Here is a 15,684-nt window from a genome sequence, read left to right as displayed (position 1 = left end):
TGTAGCGACTGGAGCGATGAAGGGCATTGTTAGTGACACGATTGTTCTAGATTACAAACCAATGTTATAGCACCATTATATCCGAAAAAAAAGTGAATAAATGTGCACTTAATTGACCAGAAGGTACGATACAGATCCCATGCTTCAGTAAAAAATAATTTCAGTGTGAGCATATGCAGGAGGAGGTTTGGTAACTGCCTTTACTTTTTTCATATCTGAATCGTGTCACAAAACTCAAATATTCATGAGAAATTTATGATTATTTTTGGAACTAAGAATCCCATTGATCTTGTCACGAATTCACATTTTTGTGGCAGGTGTGTGTTCCTCGGAACAGTTTAAGTGCGAGAGCACCGGTCGTTGCATCTCTAATGAGTATCTGTGCAACAGCCTGAACGATTGCATCGACTGGAGCGATGAAAGGAACTGTAAGTGTTGTACACGATTACTTACACAAGTTACGGTGGCATGAATTCCCAGAATGGTTAGCGATAAACTAGGTAAAAATTTTGCAACACATTTCTCGCTTGCAAATGATTTCGAGTGGCTGAAACCTCAATCGACAACCTCAGGTTGTCGACAACTTGAGGTTGCTGACGAATGACAGCAACCTCAGCAATCGATTTACAACGCGTTGCAGATGAATGAAAAAGTGACTGGACTCCCTTCCCTTTCATGGTCTTTTATTCAAGATTTACGGTAACGTTTTCATAGATGTGTAACTTAGTTTCATTACTTCCGTTAATTTTTATTATATGTACTCGACCATTTTGCCTATTAGGTTAGTGTCCAACATCTGATACAACATTTTTTCATATGCATTGCGATAAGAACCTAACATATAGACCGGTCAAATTTTTTCAGAAAGGCTGTTTGATAATTGCATTTGAGAACTTGAGACAACTACTGAACCCGCAAGAACTATATTGCACCAAACTTCGTGCTCCCTGCCAGTGTAGGCTTGTGCATTGGGCTGGAGATAGGACAGTCAATAATAGATCTAACGGTGTTTAAGGACAGTAAATGCAATACGTTAATATTGATCCTGCATTTAGACCTAAAATGCGCTGTCAGTAACTCTCGTTGCATCTTTTAGATAAGACAACTTCACGACTATTTTTATTTCAGTTTTCTACTTGTTCTGTAACCAAAATAACGTTTCTCGCAACAGGCACATGTACTTCGGAACAGTTCAGGTGCGAGAACACAAGTCGCTGCATCAGACGAGCGTGGCGGTGCGACGGCGATAACGATTGCGGCGACGGCAGCGACGAGCGCGACTGTTCTGGTTCATCGTCACCCAACTCGAGTGCGTTTGAAATTACCCACAGTGCATTTAGCTGATAAGACAACAACATGCAGCACTCTTTCAGTATTCTAATTTTCCTGCTAAATTTTTTATCAAGTCATCGTTTTATATATGGTTTGTTACAGTGTTCTTGAATTCATTTCATTTTATAAATTTAGGAATAACTTTGTAAAATGGATTCTACATAGAGATACACGCCTTTCATATATTCCCTGTGAACCACTTTACTGGGGAATATTACTTGTAAGTAACTATTATAGATGAATTATCTAAAAATTTTCGGTTTTCGCATTTTTTTGGAATCGGCGTTGTAAATAGAAATAATTCAGTCTACTTGATTTTTATCAAATTGTACACATCTCTGACGTATTCAAACACATCTCTGAAGTGTTCATCTGAAACATACAAGCCTGTTTATGCAATACGGATATTCATTTCAGTTTGAACTGTAACTGCTGTATTGAATGTATGATAAGCCAACCTTTGCACTAAAATTGATTTTATTTTCTTCGCGTAGGCGAGTGTTCCTCGGAACAGTTCAAGTGCGAGAACACCGGCCGTTGCATCAGAGGAACGTTTCGATGTGACGGCGATAACGACTGCGGCGACAGCAGCGACGAGCGCGACTGTTCTGGGTCATCTTCGTCCAGTTCAAGTACGTGAAAGAAGTTTCTTATTAAGATCGTGTTATCCAGATAACAAATCTTATGGTGTAGAATATTAGAGTAGAATATGTTTTGTTGAACGTTGAGCTTAAGCTAATTAGATCACCTGGTATGATCAACGGATAGGCTTGGGTGCTGATTATTCGAATATTTTCAGAATTACTATATGAAATCAATACATTATGAAAAGCTGTTAGTTTAAGTTTGAGTTAACAATATTAAGTTAGTGTTATTTCTCTTTGGGTCGAATCACTTTAAACATAAGCCTAAGGCTTCGAATGGGAGTATACTAGCGGTATACTAGCGAAATCTTCGGTATACTAGCGAAAATTTTGATGTACCTGCACCATTATGTCCCAAATCATCTTATACATTAAATAATTGTCTATATGATGCAGGTTGCAGCAGCGCACAATATTCCTGTGCAAACGGTAGATGCATCATAGCAAGCCACGAATGCGACGGCGACAACGATTGTAACGACTGGAGCGATGAACGGCACTGTGAGTGACGTGAATGTCCCTAATCCCAAACAGGCATAATAGACACATTCAAATTTAACAAAAGACCACGTATGATTGAGATTATTGGTGTTATGAGAAATAGGCATCATTATTATTTGAGCCCCGAATTTTTTTCCTAAAGCGGATATTAGCACAGTTTACGTGGACTCAGGAGCCGCGTAGGTATTAGTGGAACTCTACCTTCATAACTATGCGTGGTTCTGCGTAGTTTAGGCCATAAAATAGGCAAAAGCTACACAGTAATACTTTAGAGACGTTGAACTATAAGAAATTTGGTATTTCCCTTGTTACTGGTGGAGTGTGAAAAATTCTACGACCGTCTGAGGGTCTCATTGCAACTAAAAAAACTAATTTTTTTGTGACTTTGGCACTTTAGCAGGGTAACAATTACCAAGAGTTCCACTCTCATTTTTTTGGATATATGAAAAGTTTGAGTTTTTTGCAATGTAAGAAGAGGCCGCATGAACGAATGAAACCTGAAAATCTTTTACATTTGTATCCTAATTCATTCCCCAGTTTCGCCGTCGAAGGAAATAACATTTTACTCTTCACCATTTAATCCTCACTACCGGCAACAAGTTTTTGCTTGCATCATCACGAAAGCTTTAATTTTAATTCGTTACAGGCGCGTGTTCCTCGGAATATTTCAAGTGCGAGAACACCGGCCGTTGCATCAGAGGGACGTGGCGATGTGACGGCGATAACGACTGCGGCGACAGCAGCGACGAGCGCGACTGTTCTGGGTCATCGTCATCCACCTCCAGTACGTTAGAGAACTTTCTGAATATGATTGGTCTATTAGAACAACAAGATCTGTTGGTGTAAGATCTTATTTAACTTTAATAGAATGATTTCATTGATTTGATACATTTTGAGATGCAATTCACTCAAATTTGAGTTTCTAATCTTGTGACAGAGTTGCTATCTTCTGGTCGAATCACTTCAAACAGAATCCCAAAATTTTTACACGACCCTTATGTTTTCTTTACCTTTTTCTCATGGGTTACCTACTCTTAACATTGTTACACTAGAGAAATTTTTAATGTACCAGCAGTCATCTTGTATCTTTAATTAATTTCTACGTGATGTAGGCTGTAGCAGCGACCAATACTCTTGCGCAAACGGCAACTGCATCACAAGACATATAAATGGCCGCTATATGGCGGTACTTTCAGTAGAAAAAAAAATGAAAAATTCAGCTCGTGGATGGAGCTGAAAAGTAAAATTTTCGAGACGTTAGATCATCATATACGTATATTTATTTTGGAAAATTCTGTAAACTTTTTAACCCTTAAAGGGTCTCGTTTTAATAAGAATAATATACTATTTAACAGCCAAGTTGATGCTGCCTGAACTTTTTTACCTGCGCAAATACCCAAACTCCAGCGTCTCGAGATTTTTCGTCCGATGAAAAAAAATATATTTCCCACCCTTACGTGCAAATCGCCGATATTTGCTTCTCAGTACCGCATACAAACGTTCACAAGCAGCAATGCAATTATTTTTGTTTTAATTCCTCCGATGCAGGCGCGTGTTTCTCGGGACAGTTCAAGTGCGAGAACACCGGCCGTTGCATCAGAGGGACGTGGCGATGTGACGGCGATAACGACTGCGGCGACGGCAGCGACGAGCGCGACTGTTCGGGGTCATCGGGGTCATCGCCGTCTAACTCAAGTACGTCAGAGAACTTTCTTGTTAAAATCGTGCTTTAAAATAACAACCGTAATTATGCAGGCTCTCTTATGGGTTAAATTTGTTTTGTTAAATGTTGTGCATATGTTGCTTATATCATCTGGTGCGTGCAACGGATATATGCCTACATGCATCTTATTAGACTTTTTTCAGAATGACTTGATCAAATACATACATTATGAGATGCAAATAATTAACGCATGAGTCACCAATTTTGAGGCAGCGTCATATCTCTTCAAGTAGAATTACTTCAAACATGAGGTAGTAAGATTTTAACATGGCAGTATGTCTTCATTAGCTCTATTAGCATGGTTCACCGACTCTTCAGGGGCCGGATTATCAAAACATCGTTGAATACACGTAGCGACTTACGTGTGGCGTAATTGTTGATATGAAGACATAACTCTAGCGGGGGTATTATCAAAACATTTGCAAGGGAACCTACGTAAAGAAAGCCGTAAGTAGCTCTGCGCCTGCTTGGAGGTGTCGTAGGTGGAGTTACGTACAAGTTTTGAGTGTGCCGAAGAAATATAAAACTATTGATTTACTTGCAACATGGTGAATTGTGATAGAATTTAGTCAATTACTCAACATAGGCATAATATGTGATCGTGCTGAACGGTGTTTTCGGGAAAAAAATTTCAATTGAGTTTATGCCAGCTAATTTCTTTTCCTTTTGTGCTATAACTTTCAAGCAAATGTTGACATTCATATCTAAGAGTTTTATGATCATGTACTAAAACAATATCTTCATGACTTTTTGATTCAAAATTACGTTGAAGTTGACAAGCCGACCATTTCTCTAGCTACGTACACAAATTCCTTTCTTTCTTCCCTGATAGTCGCAACTCCAACTAACAAAATGTTCTAAATTCTAGGTAGCTCTTTAAAAAGTCCTCTAATTTTGAATAGGAATAATGTAATTTTTCGCCTTGATTGCGAAAAATAGCAATCAAGGCGTTGTCATTGCCATTTGGACAACGTCTCACTCAGGCTGTGAACATGGCTTTATTGCCGGGAGATCCTGCACCACAAACCTCTTGTCTACTCTAAACGAATTGACCCGCCTGCTGGACGAAAGGGAGCCAGTAGATGCAGCGTACTTCGATTTTGCCATGGTATTGTACAGTGTACGACATGCGCGGCTGTTGCGTAAATTGAAGTCTTTGGGAATTGAGAGTAATGTACTCAAATGGATCAGAGATTTTCTAGTAGAGAGGCAACAACGTGTCAGTATTAATGGGTCCGTATCAGACTGGGCTTCAGTGCGCAGCGGCGTGCCACAATTAAGGAAGCGTTCTCGGGCCTATTTTATTCGTTGTGTTTATAAACGATCTGTCACAAACTGTGTCTAGCGTTCGCTCGATGTATGCTGACGACACAAAAATTTAAATACAGTGAAGAATACATCGCAAAAAGTACAGTTGCAAGGTGATCTTGACCGGCTGGTTGACTGGGCTGATAAGTGGCAGCTGCGTTTTAACGCTGACAAATGAAAAGTTATCCACCTTGGCATGAATAATGAACAGCAAGATTACAGTATGAGAAGACACGGTTGCAACGACTGAGTGATGATGTGGTAGTCGACAATGGAAAAAGATTTAGTAGTTAATATCGACAATGAGTTGAAATTTTCTAAGCATATTGAAGGTCAAGTTAATAAAGCCAATAAACGACTTGGACTGATCAGACGCTCTTTCGAGTTCCTAGATGCAGAAGCGATGAAGCAGTAGTTTGTTGCTGTCGTGCGCCCGATCCTAGAGTTTGGAAACGTCGTGTGGTCACAGAAATTTGAAAAGGACAAAATTTAATAGAGATTATTCAAAGACGCTCAACAAGAATAATTCCGGGCTTGAAAGGCAAGTCTTATGAGTAAAGATTAAAGATTATGAAGCTTCCAAGCCTCAGTTATCCACGTTTGCGTGGGGACCTCATTGAAGCATACAAGTATGGCTTATCCAAGGTCCCAGAATAATTACTAGAATTTTAAACAAGAACCAACACCAGGAGCCACGGCTATAAACTAAAAAAACTGCGTAGTAATACATCCATGCGACAACATTTCTTTTCTCTTCGAGTCACCGACATGTGGAACAGCCTCCCTGATAGCATCGTTGACACTCCGGGTATGAGCGCCTTCAAGAACAGACTAGACGAAGCTATGCACGAGCATATGTTCAGTCTTAAACTGCCTTGCAACTTACGGACCAGGGGCCGTATTATCAAAACTTCGGAAGTACGCAAAATCGACTTGCGAGTGGCGTAAGTGCTGACTTGACGACGTAACTCTAGAGGTGGTATTATCCAAACATTTGCGCGGGAAGATAAGTAACGTAACTGGGCGCCTGCTCGGAGATGTCGTAAGTGGAGTTCCGCACAAGTTTAGAGTGTCTGCTGAAGCGATACGAAACTATTGATTTACTAGCAAGTAGCAACACCTTGACTTGTGATAGAATTTTGTCAATAATCCGACAGCGCGGATTATACACGCATAGAATGATGGCTCTACTTGTGATGGCTCCACTACTTGATCGTGCAACATTAGCACGATCAAAATATGTGATCGTGCTAAACAGTGCTATTGGAAAAAAATTCAATTCATTTTTTCAAAAAATTTCACAAATTTTTTCATTCATTTTCAAAAATTCAATTAATTCATTCCTTCTAGTCGGTACTTTATATCTCTGCCAACCATAATTTTTAGCTCCGTACACAGATTTCTTCTTCAACTCACGCTGTTTAATAAAAAGACTTCACAACTATTTTAGAACGGCTTTTTCTGGGCCAACAAGGGCAATACCGATAGACAGCATTCGATAGTCATACCATCGAAGGCATCGATTCCCGCCATCGAAGTTCACAAAATGTAAACAAATCCAAAGCCTCTGATTGGTCAGTTGGCCAGATGGTTTTGATAGTACGCTATTAGCTAAGTCTTACGTACGAATGTTTTGATAATGCCAAAATTAGGGTGTACTTACGTAACACGTAACTTTTTTGTCGGAAGTACAAAAAGTTACGAAGTTTCGATAATACGGCCCCAGGGGCCGGATTATCAAAACATCTCTAAGTACACGTAGCGACTTGCTGATATGAAGAAGTAACTCTAGCGGTGGTATTATCAAAACATTTGCGCGGGAAGCTACGTACAATAAGCCGTACGTAGCTCTACGCCTGCTCGGAGGTGTCGTAAGTGGAGTTACGTAGACGTTTTGAGTGTGCCGAAGCAATATAAAACTATTAATTTACTCGCAACACGGTGAATTGTGATAGAATTTTGTCAATAATTCAACATAGGCATAATATATGATCGTGCTAAACGGTGCTTTTTGAGAAAAAATTTCAATTAAGTTATGCCAGCTAATTTCTTTTCCTTTTGTGCTATAATTTGCAAGCAAATCTTGATATTCGTATCTAAGAGTTTTATGATCATTCACTAAAATAATATCTTCATGACTTTTTGATTCAAATCTAAGTGGAGTTTGACAAGCCTACCATTTTTCTAACTACGTACACAAATTCCTTTCTTTCTCCGCTGATGGTTGAACTCCAACTCACAAAATGTTCTAAATTCTAGGTAGCTCTCTAAAAGTCCTCAAATTTTGAATGGGAAAAATTTAATTTTTTGCCTTGATTGCAAAAATTTGCAATCAAGGCGTTGTCATTGCTATTTAGACAACGTCTCACTCATTTCTCCATATGTTCCCTAGTCAGTCAACGCAGATGACGCTGACACAATACAACCTTCTTTCATCCACGCGCACTGCGCACTGAGTCTACAGGAGCTAGGAATGGCAAATTCGAAGCCTCTGATTGGTCAGTTAGTTGGATGGTTTCGATAGTACCTTTTCAGATGAGTCTTGCGTAAGACAGTTTTGTTAATGCCAAATTTTGACTGACTTAGGCAATACGTAACTTTTTGAACGTAAGCACAAAAAGTTACGTGTACTTAGCGAAGTTTCGTTAATCTCTGCCCAGGCAATAAGTCCAGCAGCTATCTCAATAATCGTCAGTTATGGAAAGATCGGGTTCCAAAGGCTGGATCCCTTGTGAATCAAGGCACGAAATGTTCAAGAATCGACAACAGACCATGGGCCTATTTCTTCAATGCCGACACTTCTATTCTATTCAATTTCTCCATATGCTCCCTAGTCAGTCAACGCAGATGCCGCTGACACGACACAGTCTCCTTTTATCCACGCGCACTGCGCAGCGAGTCGACAGGAGCTAGAATAGCAAATTCAAAGCCTCTGATTGGTCAGTTAGGGAGATAGTTTTGATAATAGCTTTACAGATGAGTCTTGGGTACGAGAGTTTTGATAATGCCAAAATTAGGGTGTACTTACGTAACACGTATCTTCCTGTACGCATGCATAAAAAGATAAGTTTTGATAATCCGGCACTAAAGTTATTATTCTTAAATTCTAATTTTCGTAATATGTAATAAATATTCGTAATCATCTGGTATCTTAAATCATTGTCTATTCTATGTAGGCTGCAGCAGCGACCAATATTCCTGCGCAAATGGCAACTGCATCGCAGGACGCTACGAATGCGACGGCGACAACGATTGCTCCGACTGGAGCGATGAACGGCACTGTGAGTGACGTGGATGTACATAATCCCAATAATTCACAAGGGACACATTCAAATTTAATAAAAGATTGCATGCAATTGAAATATTTTACTGCACGAGAATTTAGCATCATTACTATCGGAGCCCCAGAATTTTTCCCAAAGTATGGAATTAGGGAAGTTGGTGTAGATGCGGGAGCCACCTAGGAATCTGTGGAACTTTTAGATGCGTAGTCCTGCGTAAATTAGGCCATAGACTAGCCAAATGCTTCATAGTAGTATTTTAGAGATGCTAAACTATCACAAATTTGATATTTTCTTTGTTACTGGTGAAGAGTGGAAAATTCCACGACCATCGAAGGGTCTCGTTGCAACTAGAAAAGCTAATTTTTTTGTGACTTTGACACGTTAGCATCGCAACAATTATCAAAAATTCCCCTCTAATTTTTTAGTAATTTGGGGAGTTTGAGTTCATTGCAAGGTAAGAAGATGCCGCATGAATAATTGAAACCTGAAAAAATGTTATGTTTTCATTTTAATTAACTCGCAAGTGTCAACGTAGTCGGTAACATTTTCCTCATCACCATTAGTTCCTCACTGCTGGCAACTAGTGTTTGCTTGCATCATTACGAAAATTTTGGTTTTAATTCCTTGCAGGCGCGTGTTCCTCGGGACAGTTCAAGTGCGAGAACACCGGCCGTTGCATCAGAGGAACGTTTCGATGTGATGGCGATGACGACTGCGGCGACAGCAGCGACGAGCGCGACTGTTCTGGGTCATCGCCGTCCAGTTCAGGTAAGTAAGAAAACTTTCTTATTAATATCGTGCCATTGAGATAACAACCCTAATTATGCAGGCTCTCTTATAGGGTTAAATATTTTTTGTTGAATGTTGTTCTTATGTTGCTTATATCATCTGGTACGTTCGACTATGCCTGCATGCATCTTATTCGACTTTTTTCAGGATGACGTGATCAAATACTGTATATACATTATGAGATACGAATAATTAACGTTTGAGTCACCCATTTTTACGCTGTTTTTTTTCCTTTAAGTCAAATCACTTCAAACATGAGCTAGTAAGACATGACAGTATCTTTTCTTCTTTGGAATTATTTTACTAGCAAAAATTTTAGTGCCACTGCAACCGATATTCGTAATCGTCTGGTATCTTAAATCGTTGTCTATTTGATGTAGGCTGCAGCAGCGGCCAATATTCCTGCGCAAATGGCAGCTGCATCACGGGAAGCTACGAATGTGACGGCGCCAACGACTGCTCCGACTGGAGCGATGAACTGCACTGTGAGTGACGTGGATGTGCAGAATGCCCATAATTCTTAAGTGTCACATTCAAATTTAATAAAAGATGATATGCAATTGAAAAATATTACTGTCTGAGAATTTAGCACCATTACTATCGGAGCTTCGGATTTTTTTCCTAGTAGGAAATTATGGCAGTTCGTGTAGATGCGGGAGCCGTGTAGGCATAGGCAAACACTACCCTAATAACTATGTGAAGTTCCGCGTAGTTTTAGCCATAAACTATCCAAAAACTCCACATTAATATTTAAGAGACGTTGAACTATCACAAATTTGGTATTTCCATTGTTACTGGTAGAGTGTGGAAAATTCTACGACCAACGAAAGGTATCATTGCAACTAGAAAAACTAAATTTTTGTGATTTTGGTTGGCACTTTGGCAGGGTAACAATTATATAGTGTTCCATTCTCATTTTTCTAGTATTGTGAATAGTTTGAGTTTTTTACATGGTAAAAAGATGCCACATGAACAAGTGAACCCTGAAAAACTGTTAAATTTTTACTTTAATTACCTCGAAAGTTTTGGCGTGGACGGTTGTAATGTTTGACTCTTCGCCATTTTTTCCTCACTACCGGCAACAAGTGTTTGATAGCATCGATACAAAAATTTTGTTTTTAAATCCCCACAGGCGAGTGCTCCCCGGAAAAGTTCAAGTGCGAGAACACAGGCCGTTGCATTAAAAGGACGTGGCAATGTGACGGAGATAACGATTGCGGCGACAGCAGCGATGAGCGCGACTGTTCTGGCTCATCGTCATCCAACTCCAGTACGTCAAAGAACTTCGTGAATATGATTGGGCAATTAGGACAACAACTCTGATGTTGTAAGATCTTTTTAAACCTTTTTATAATGACTTGATTGATACATTATGAGAAGCAATTCATTGAAATTTGAGTTAGAGTTTTACGACAGTGTTGCTCGCTTCTGGTCGAAACACTTCACCAGAATCCTAAAATTTCGACTGGGCTTTTATGTCTTAATTAGCTTTATGGGCTTGGCTCATCAACTGTTAACATTGTCACACTATACGTTTCCATTTTCCATCTAAAATTTACTTGATAAGAAAAGACCTCTTCAGATTAATTCGTTGATTCTTTGAAACAAATTTTGTTTTTCGTTTGCTCTTCAGTGTGCTACATTGTTCCTATTATTATCATGAGTAATTAATGGTATTTGGGGAATGAAGAATAATATACAAAAATAAATGTTCATGATGAATCTCTTTAATGAGGATCTTGATTAAATAGGAAAAAATATATATAATAAAAGAGAGACGTTTCTTAGCGTCTCATATTATTTAAAGTTGGAGAATCGGAGTGATTACTCCACCAATTTTACGTTACGTTCAGGTTCAAGATACCGGTATTCATTACTTATCGTTTTGTCAGGTGGTTTGCCGAGTGGCACTTGATTGGCACGTGAATAAGGTTCTCTTTTTGGACAGGTTCGGCAAAATATAGTACAAAGAGAGGGTGTAATGAAACACTGATACATTTCATATTAAATTGAGAAATTCAAGTTCACATCCTACGTTAACAAAAATCTCTAGTACATGAAAAATGTAATCTGTTCACAATCAAAAGTCCAAAGCTAACATCATTAAATCATCTAATATTACCGGAAAAAGCGTGTGATCCGTTGCAGTTCCAATGCGTATGACAGTTGTCAACGACCGTAACTCGCGCACCCGGTCACGGTCGTGTGTTCAGCGACCGTACCGCGGTTGTCACCGCGCATTGCAGCCGTATTTCAAGTGGCCGTACTGCAGCTGTACCGCGCGTCTCTCTTCACAGTTGCCGTTTCTTCATAGCTGTCGTATCTCGTTGATATAGATGCCACACGGCCAGTCTGGCCGTAGGTTGTTTTACAACGACCGTACTTCAGAATAGTGGCGTAGTCTTCATCGTCGATGTTGTTACTTCGGCTCAATGCGGTGCTTCGGCGGTTGAAGATGAATGTAATCGTACCGCTTCTTCTTGATGGAAATCGTGACCGTATCGTACTGATGATTCTTGGTGTAGAGCTCGAAACTTAGATCTTCTGATGACGTGCGTTATTATCGTTGTACATCTCGTGGCTCTCGCGTTGTCTCACGACTGAGTCGCAGCCGTAGTGTTGATGTTGACCGTATAATATGTTAAAGTCGTAGCCGTCCATTGTATATGTTTGACGCGCTCACTGGAATCTTGGCTGCTTCGATAAGTCTGGGTTTCTTGCGACCGTCAACCGTCAATGTTCGAAAACGGTAACACCGCCGGCCTGCAGACCGTACGTGCGCGACGGTCAACTCCTTAGAACCAACAACCCTTGGCGCGAATTCTAAGGTCCTTATATACGCTAGTGTCGCGCACACTTAAGCCTAACCCTCGAACTGACGCTACATTCCTTCGAATGGAATTTCCCTCGCAACGCTCGTTCAATGTTTCCCACGGTCTCGAAACAACTGCGCCGCCGCATTCTTAGCATCCTTAACATCTATGCATAATACATGTTCAATATTCCCTATGTTCAATATTACCTACTTTATTCATTTCCATTTAACTTCCCTAAAAAAAGGCTCAAGACTTTTTTTTCTATCCTAGTGATATTTGTTAATGTTGAAACCGAACAAACTTACATTGCAATCAATTGATAAAATTAAATTATTCGTGACCACCATTCGTACAAATGAATTATTTCTTGACATTATCAGTAAACGATCATTATTCCAACATACAAATCGTTAGCCTAATATCTCACGGTCCCTAAATTCCTTCGTAAACACATGAAAAATGAAACATCCTACAAAATATCCACCTAAAACAATAATTATTCCTATCAACTCATGATACAACAACGTTACATTTCTATTAAGTAGTCTTCGCACAGACAAGAATCATCCATACAACTCAAACACATTAATATCATTCCCTATTCAATTCTTACATCTTTATCACCTTTTACTTTATTAAATCATATTACTCCGAACACCGGATTTTACACTCATTTGTCGCAGAACTAAAGCACTACGTGAGTTTCAAAATTTACGGGTTGCAGCGATAACAATGTCTCCTGCGTATCTCCTGTTTAAGAATTCAGACAGGCAGGTTGGCGAACTAAAAAAAAAAGAAAAAATAAAAACCTATCCCTACCTACAACATATCCTCAACTTGACCAGTGTGCATTTTCTAGAGCCTTCACTCGATCAAAAATCGTGGCGCCTATCAATCGCGCATTATCGCATCAAATCTCCGCCCTTTCAACGGCGTCTCATCATTTCAACAATATCTCTGCCACCCCGGCAACACGAGTTCCCTTCCTGGCATGCCTGAATCGTTTCCCTAAACATTTCCTTATCATTTAGTTCTCGCAGAACTATTCAACAAACTTCTCGTAATTCATCATCATATGCAGCAAAATTCATCATCACCTCGGTCTTTAATATCTCAATAGAATCTATCGTTTCCATTACCTCTCAAATCCCCGTAAGTTTTTATGACTCGCTCGTGATAACCTTGCCTTCAAAGCGGCAGCACCCCATTCGAAATCTTCGTACGTCACACTGTACTCACACATCCTATAATAGTTACATCTCCCTCTACAATTATCTGAACTCGTTCTCGCTCATTAAACTCATTACTATAGTTATATCAACCAAATTCGTACGCAATTAAATTCTTGTAAACAATGGACTCAATCACATTCGTATATCGTCATCAATCGCTCGGTAGTCTAACGTAATTCTAAGTTAAAATGAACGCGACAACTTCTACACCTACAAGTCAAAATACTGGGCATAAAAATTTCCTACTAAAATTTAATTTCTGAAAAGTTTCAATAAACATAAATCTTGCGGCATCGAGTTATGAAAACAAATTACAATTTTTTTTAAATCTGCGCAAATTTCTTCTCAGCAAAAAAATATCAGAAAATATCTATTTGATAAAAAAATGCCCGTTTGCGCTCATAAAAAAAATCACAGCGCAAACATAATTTCGACACCTAGCAAAAAAAATAAAATCACAGACAAACAATAATTTTCTGAACGTGAAACTATACCGTGCAGAAAAAAATGGTTTAGATGAATCACTAGAAATCACTACACAAGTAAAAAAAATTCTGCCCGCCTGACCACCTTAATCTCTAAATTCTTCTTTAATAAGCTATGCATTATCTCTACAAATTATTTCGAATTAATCTTACACTTCGACTTTTTATGAGAACACTCGCATGGAATCAGACTCACTGCACTCACTATACGGTCAATAATTTTTTTAAAGACATCGCACAAGTAATGATTTTGTTGCCATCACTATTGCATGAGAAAGAACAAGTTCTTCTCAAACAAATTCTGGCATAGTATCGAGGCAGGCTAAATTTCACACAGTGGCTAAAGTAAATTTTCGGCAGAACTAAAAATGTCAGCATTAAAAACGGAATTTCTTCTATGAATACAAACCTCTCAATGTACTTTGCCGTAAAACCTTCCAAACCCCACAATCCTGACACCATGATTAAATTTGGGTTTAAAAAAAAAGAGAAGAAATAGACGACGTTTCTTATCGTCTCATATATTTTAAAGTTGGAGAATCGGAGTGATTACTCCACCAATTTTACGTTACGTTCAGGTTCAGATTCAAGATACCAGTATTCATTACTAATCGTTTTGTCAGGTGGTTTGCCGAGTGGCACTTGATTGGCACGTGAATAAGGTTCTCTTTTTGGACAGGTTCGGCAAAATATAGTACAAAGAGAGGGTGTAATGAAACACTGATACATTTCATATTAAATTGAGAAATTCAAGTTCACATCCTACGTTAACAAAAATCTCTAGTACATGAAAAATGTAATCTGTTCACAATCAAAAGTCCAAAGCTAACATCATTAAATCATCTAATATTACCGGAAAAAGCGTGTTCAATGTTTCGTTCAATGTTTCCCACGGTCTCGAAACAACCGCGCCGCCGCATTCTTAACATCTATGCCTAATACATGTTCAATATTACCTATGTTCAATATTACCTACTTTATTCAATCTCATGTCAATGTATTGGCGTGTCTTGTTGCACGAATAATCCTAACATAACCCCAACGTTGATGAACCATACGAAATTATATATAAGATGGTCTGTTTTAAACAAAACAATGATTTCTTGAACATTTAATTACTCTAGTTAATTTTTTACCGTAAGGCACAGACAGTAGCAGCAGCCTATATTCCTGCTCAAACGGGAGATGCATCAGCATCACAGAAACTTCTGAATGCGACGGCGACGACTGCAACGACTCGAGCGGTGAACGGAGCTGTCTGTTGTGAACGTGCTTTGAAAAAAAAACAATTGTAGTGTATTCATGAATTTTATAAAAAAAAAGTCATGTTTGATTGAAATAAATAATTGTGGCATGAGTAGTAGATACTAAATTATATGTATAAAATCAAGCTGTGAGGCTAATTCACAGGCTTAATTTAGTTCCCCGCAGGGATGTACATGACGATCTTTTATTCTTCGCCAAGCTTCCAAAAAACATGTATAGTTGGAACTCATACTGTCTAATTTGTAGCAAATAATGGCCTGGTTCTTCATATGGTATTTAATATTTTCTCTTATGCAAGTTTGAT

The 15,684-nt window shown here is 38.9% G+C and overlaps 1 protein-coding gene across 1 annotated transcript in view; it reads left to right on the top strand.

The window, feature by feature from the left end:
- Positions 1-15,381, top strand: part of LOC108683385 (low-density lipoprotein receptor-related protein 2-like) — a 30,473-nt gene extending 15,092 nt beyond the window's left edge. Inside the window, exons 16-26 of the mRNA XM_018172699.1 lie at positions 318-428; positions 1,172-1,309; positions 1,827-1,964; positions 2,373-2,477; positions 3,124-3,261; positions 4,026-4,172; positions 8,685-8,789; positions 9,423-9,560; positions 9,962-10,066; positions 10,714-10,851; positions 15,257-15,381. Of these exons, the coding sequence (XP_018028188.1) occupies positions 318-428; positions 1,172-1,309; positions 1,827-1,964; positions 2,373-2,477; positions 3,124-3,261; positions 4,026-4,172; positions 8,685-8,789; positions 9,423-9,560; positions 9,962-10,066; positions 10,714-10,851; positions 15,257-15,381 (1,388 nt within the window). The remainder of the gene's footprint in view (positions 1-317; positions 429-1,171; positions 1,310-1,826; positions 1,965-2,372; positions 2,478-3,123; positions 3,262-4,025; positions 4,173-8,684; positions 8,790-9,422; positions 9,561-9,961; positions 10,067-10,713; positions 10,852-15,256) is intronic.
- Positions 15,382-15,684: the final 303 nt, after the last annotated feature.

The sequence above is a fragment of the Hyalella azteca genome, unplaced genomic scaffold (assembly GCF_000764305.2).
Source record: "Hyalella azteca isolate HAZT.00-mixed unplaced genomic scaffold, Hazt_2.0.2 contig16271, whole genome shotgun sequence".
NCBI classification, from domain to species: Eukaryota; Metazoa; Arthropoda; class Malacostraca; order Amphipoda; family Hyalellidae; genus Hyalella; species Hyalella azteca.
This window is presented reverse-complemented; position numbering and strand designations above follow the sequence as displayed.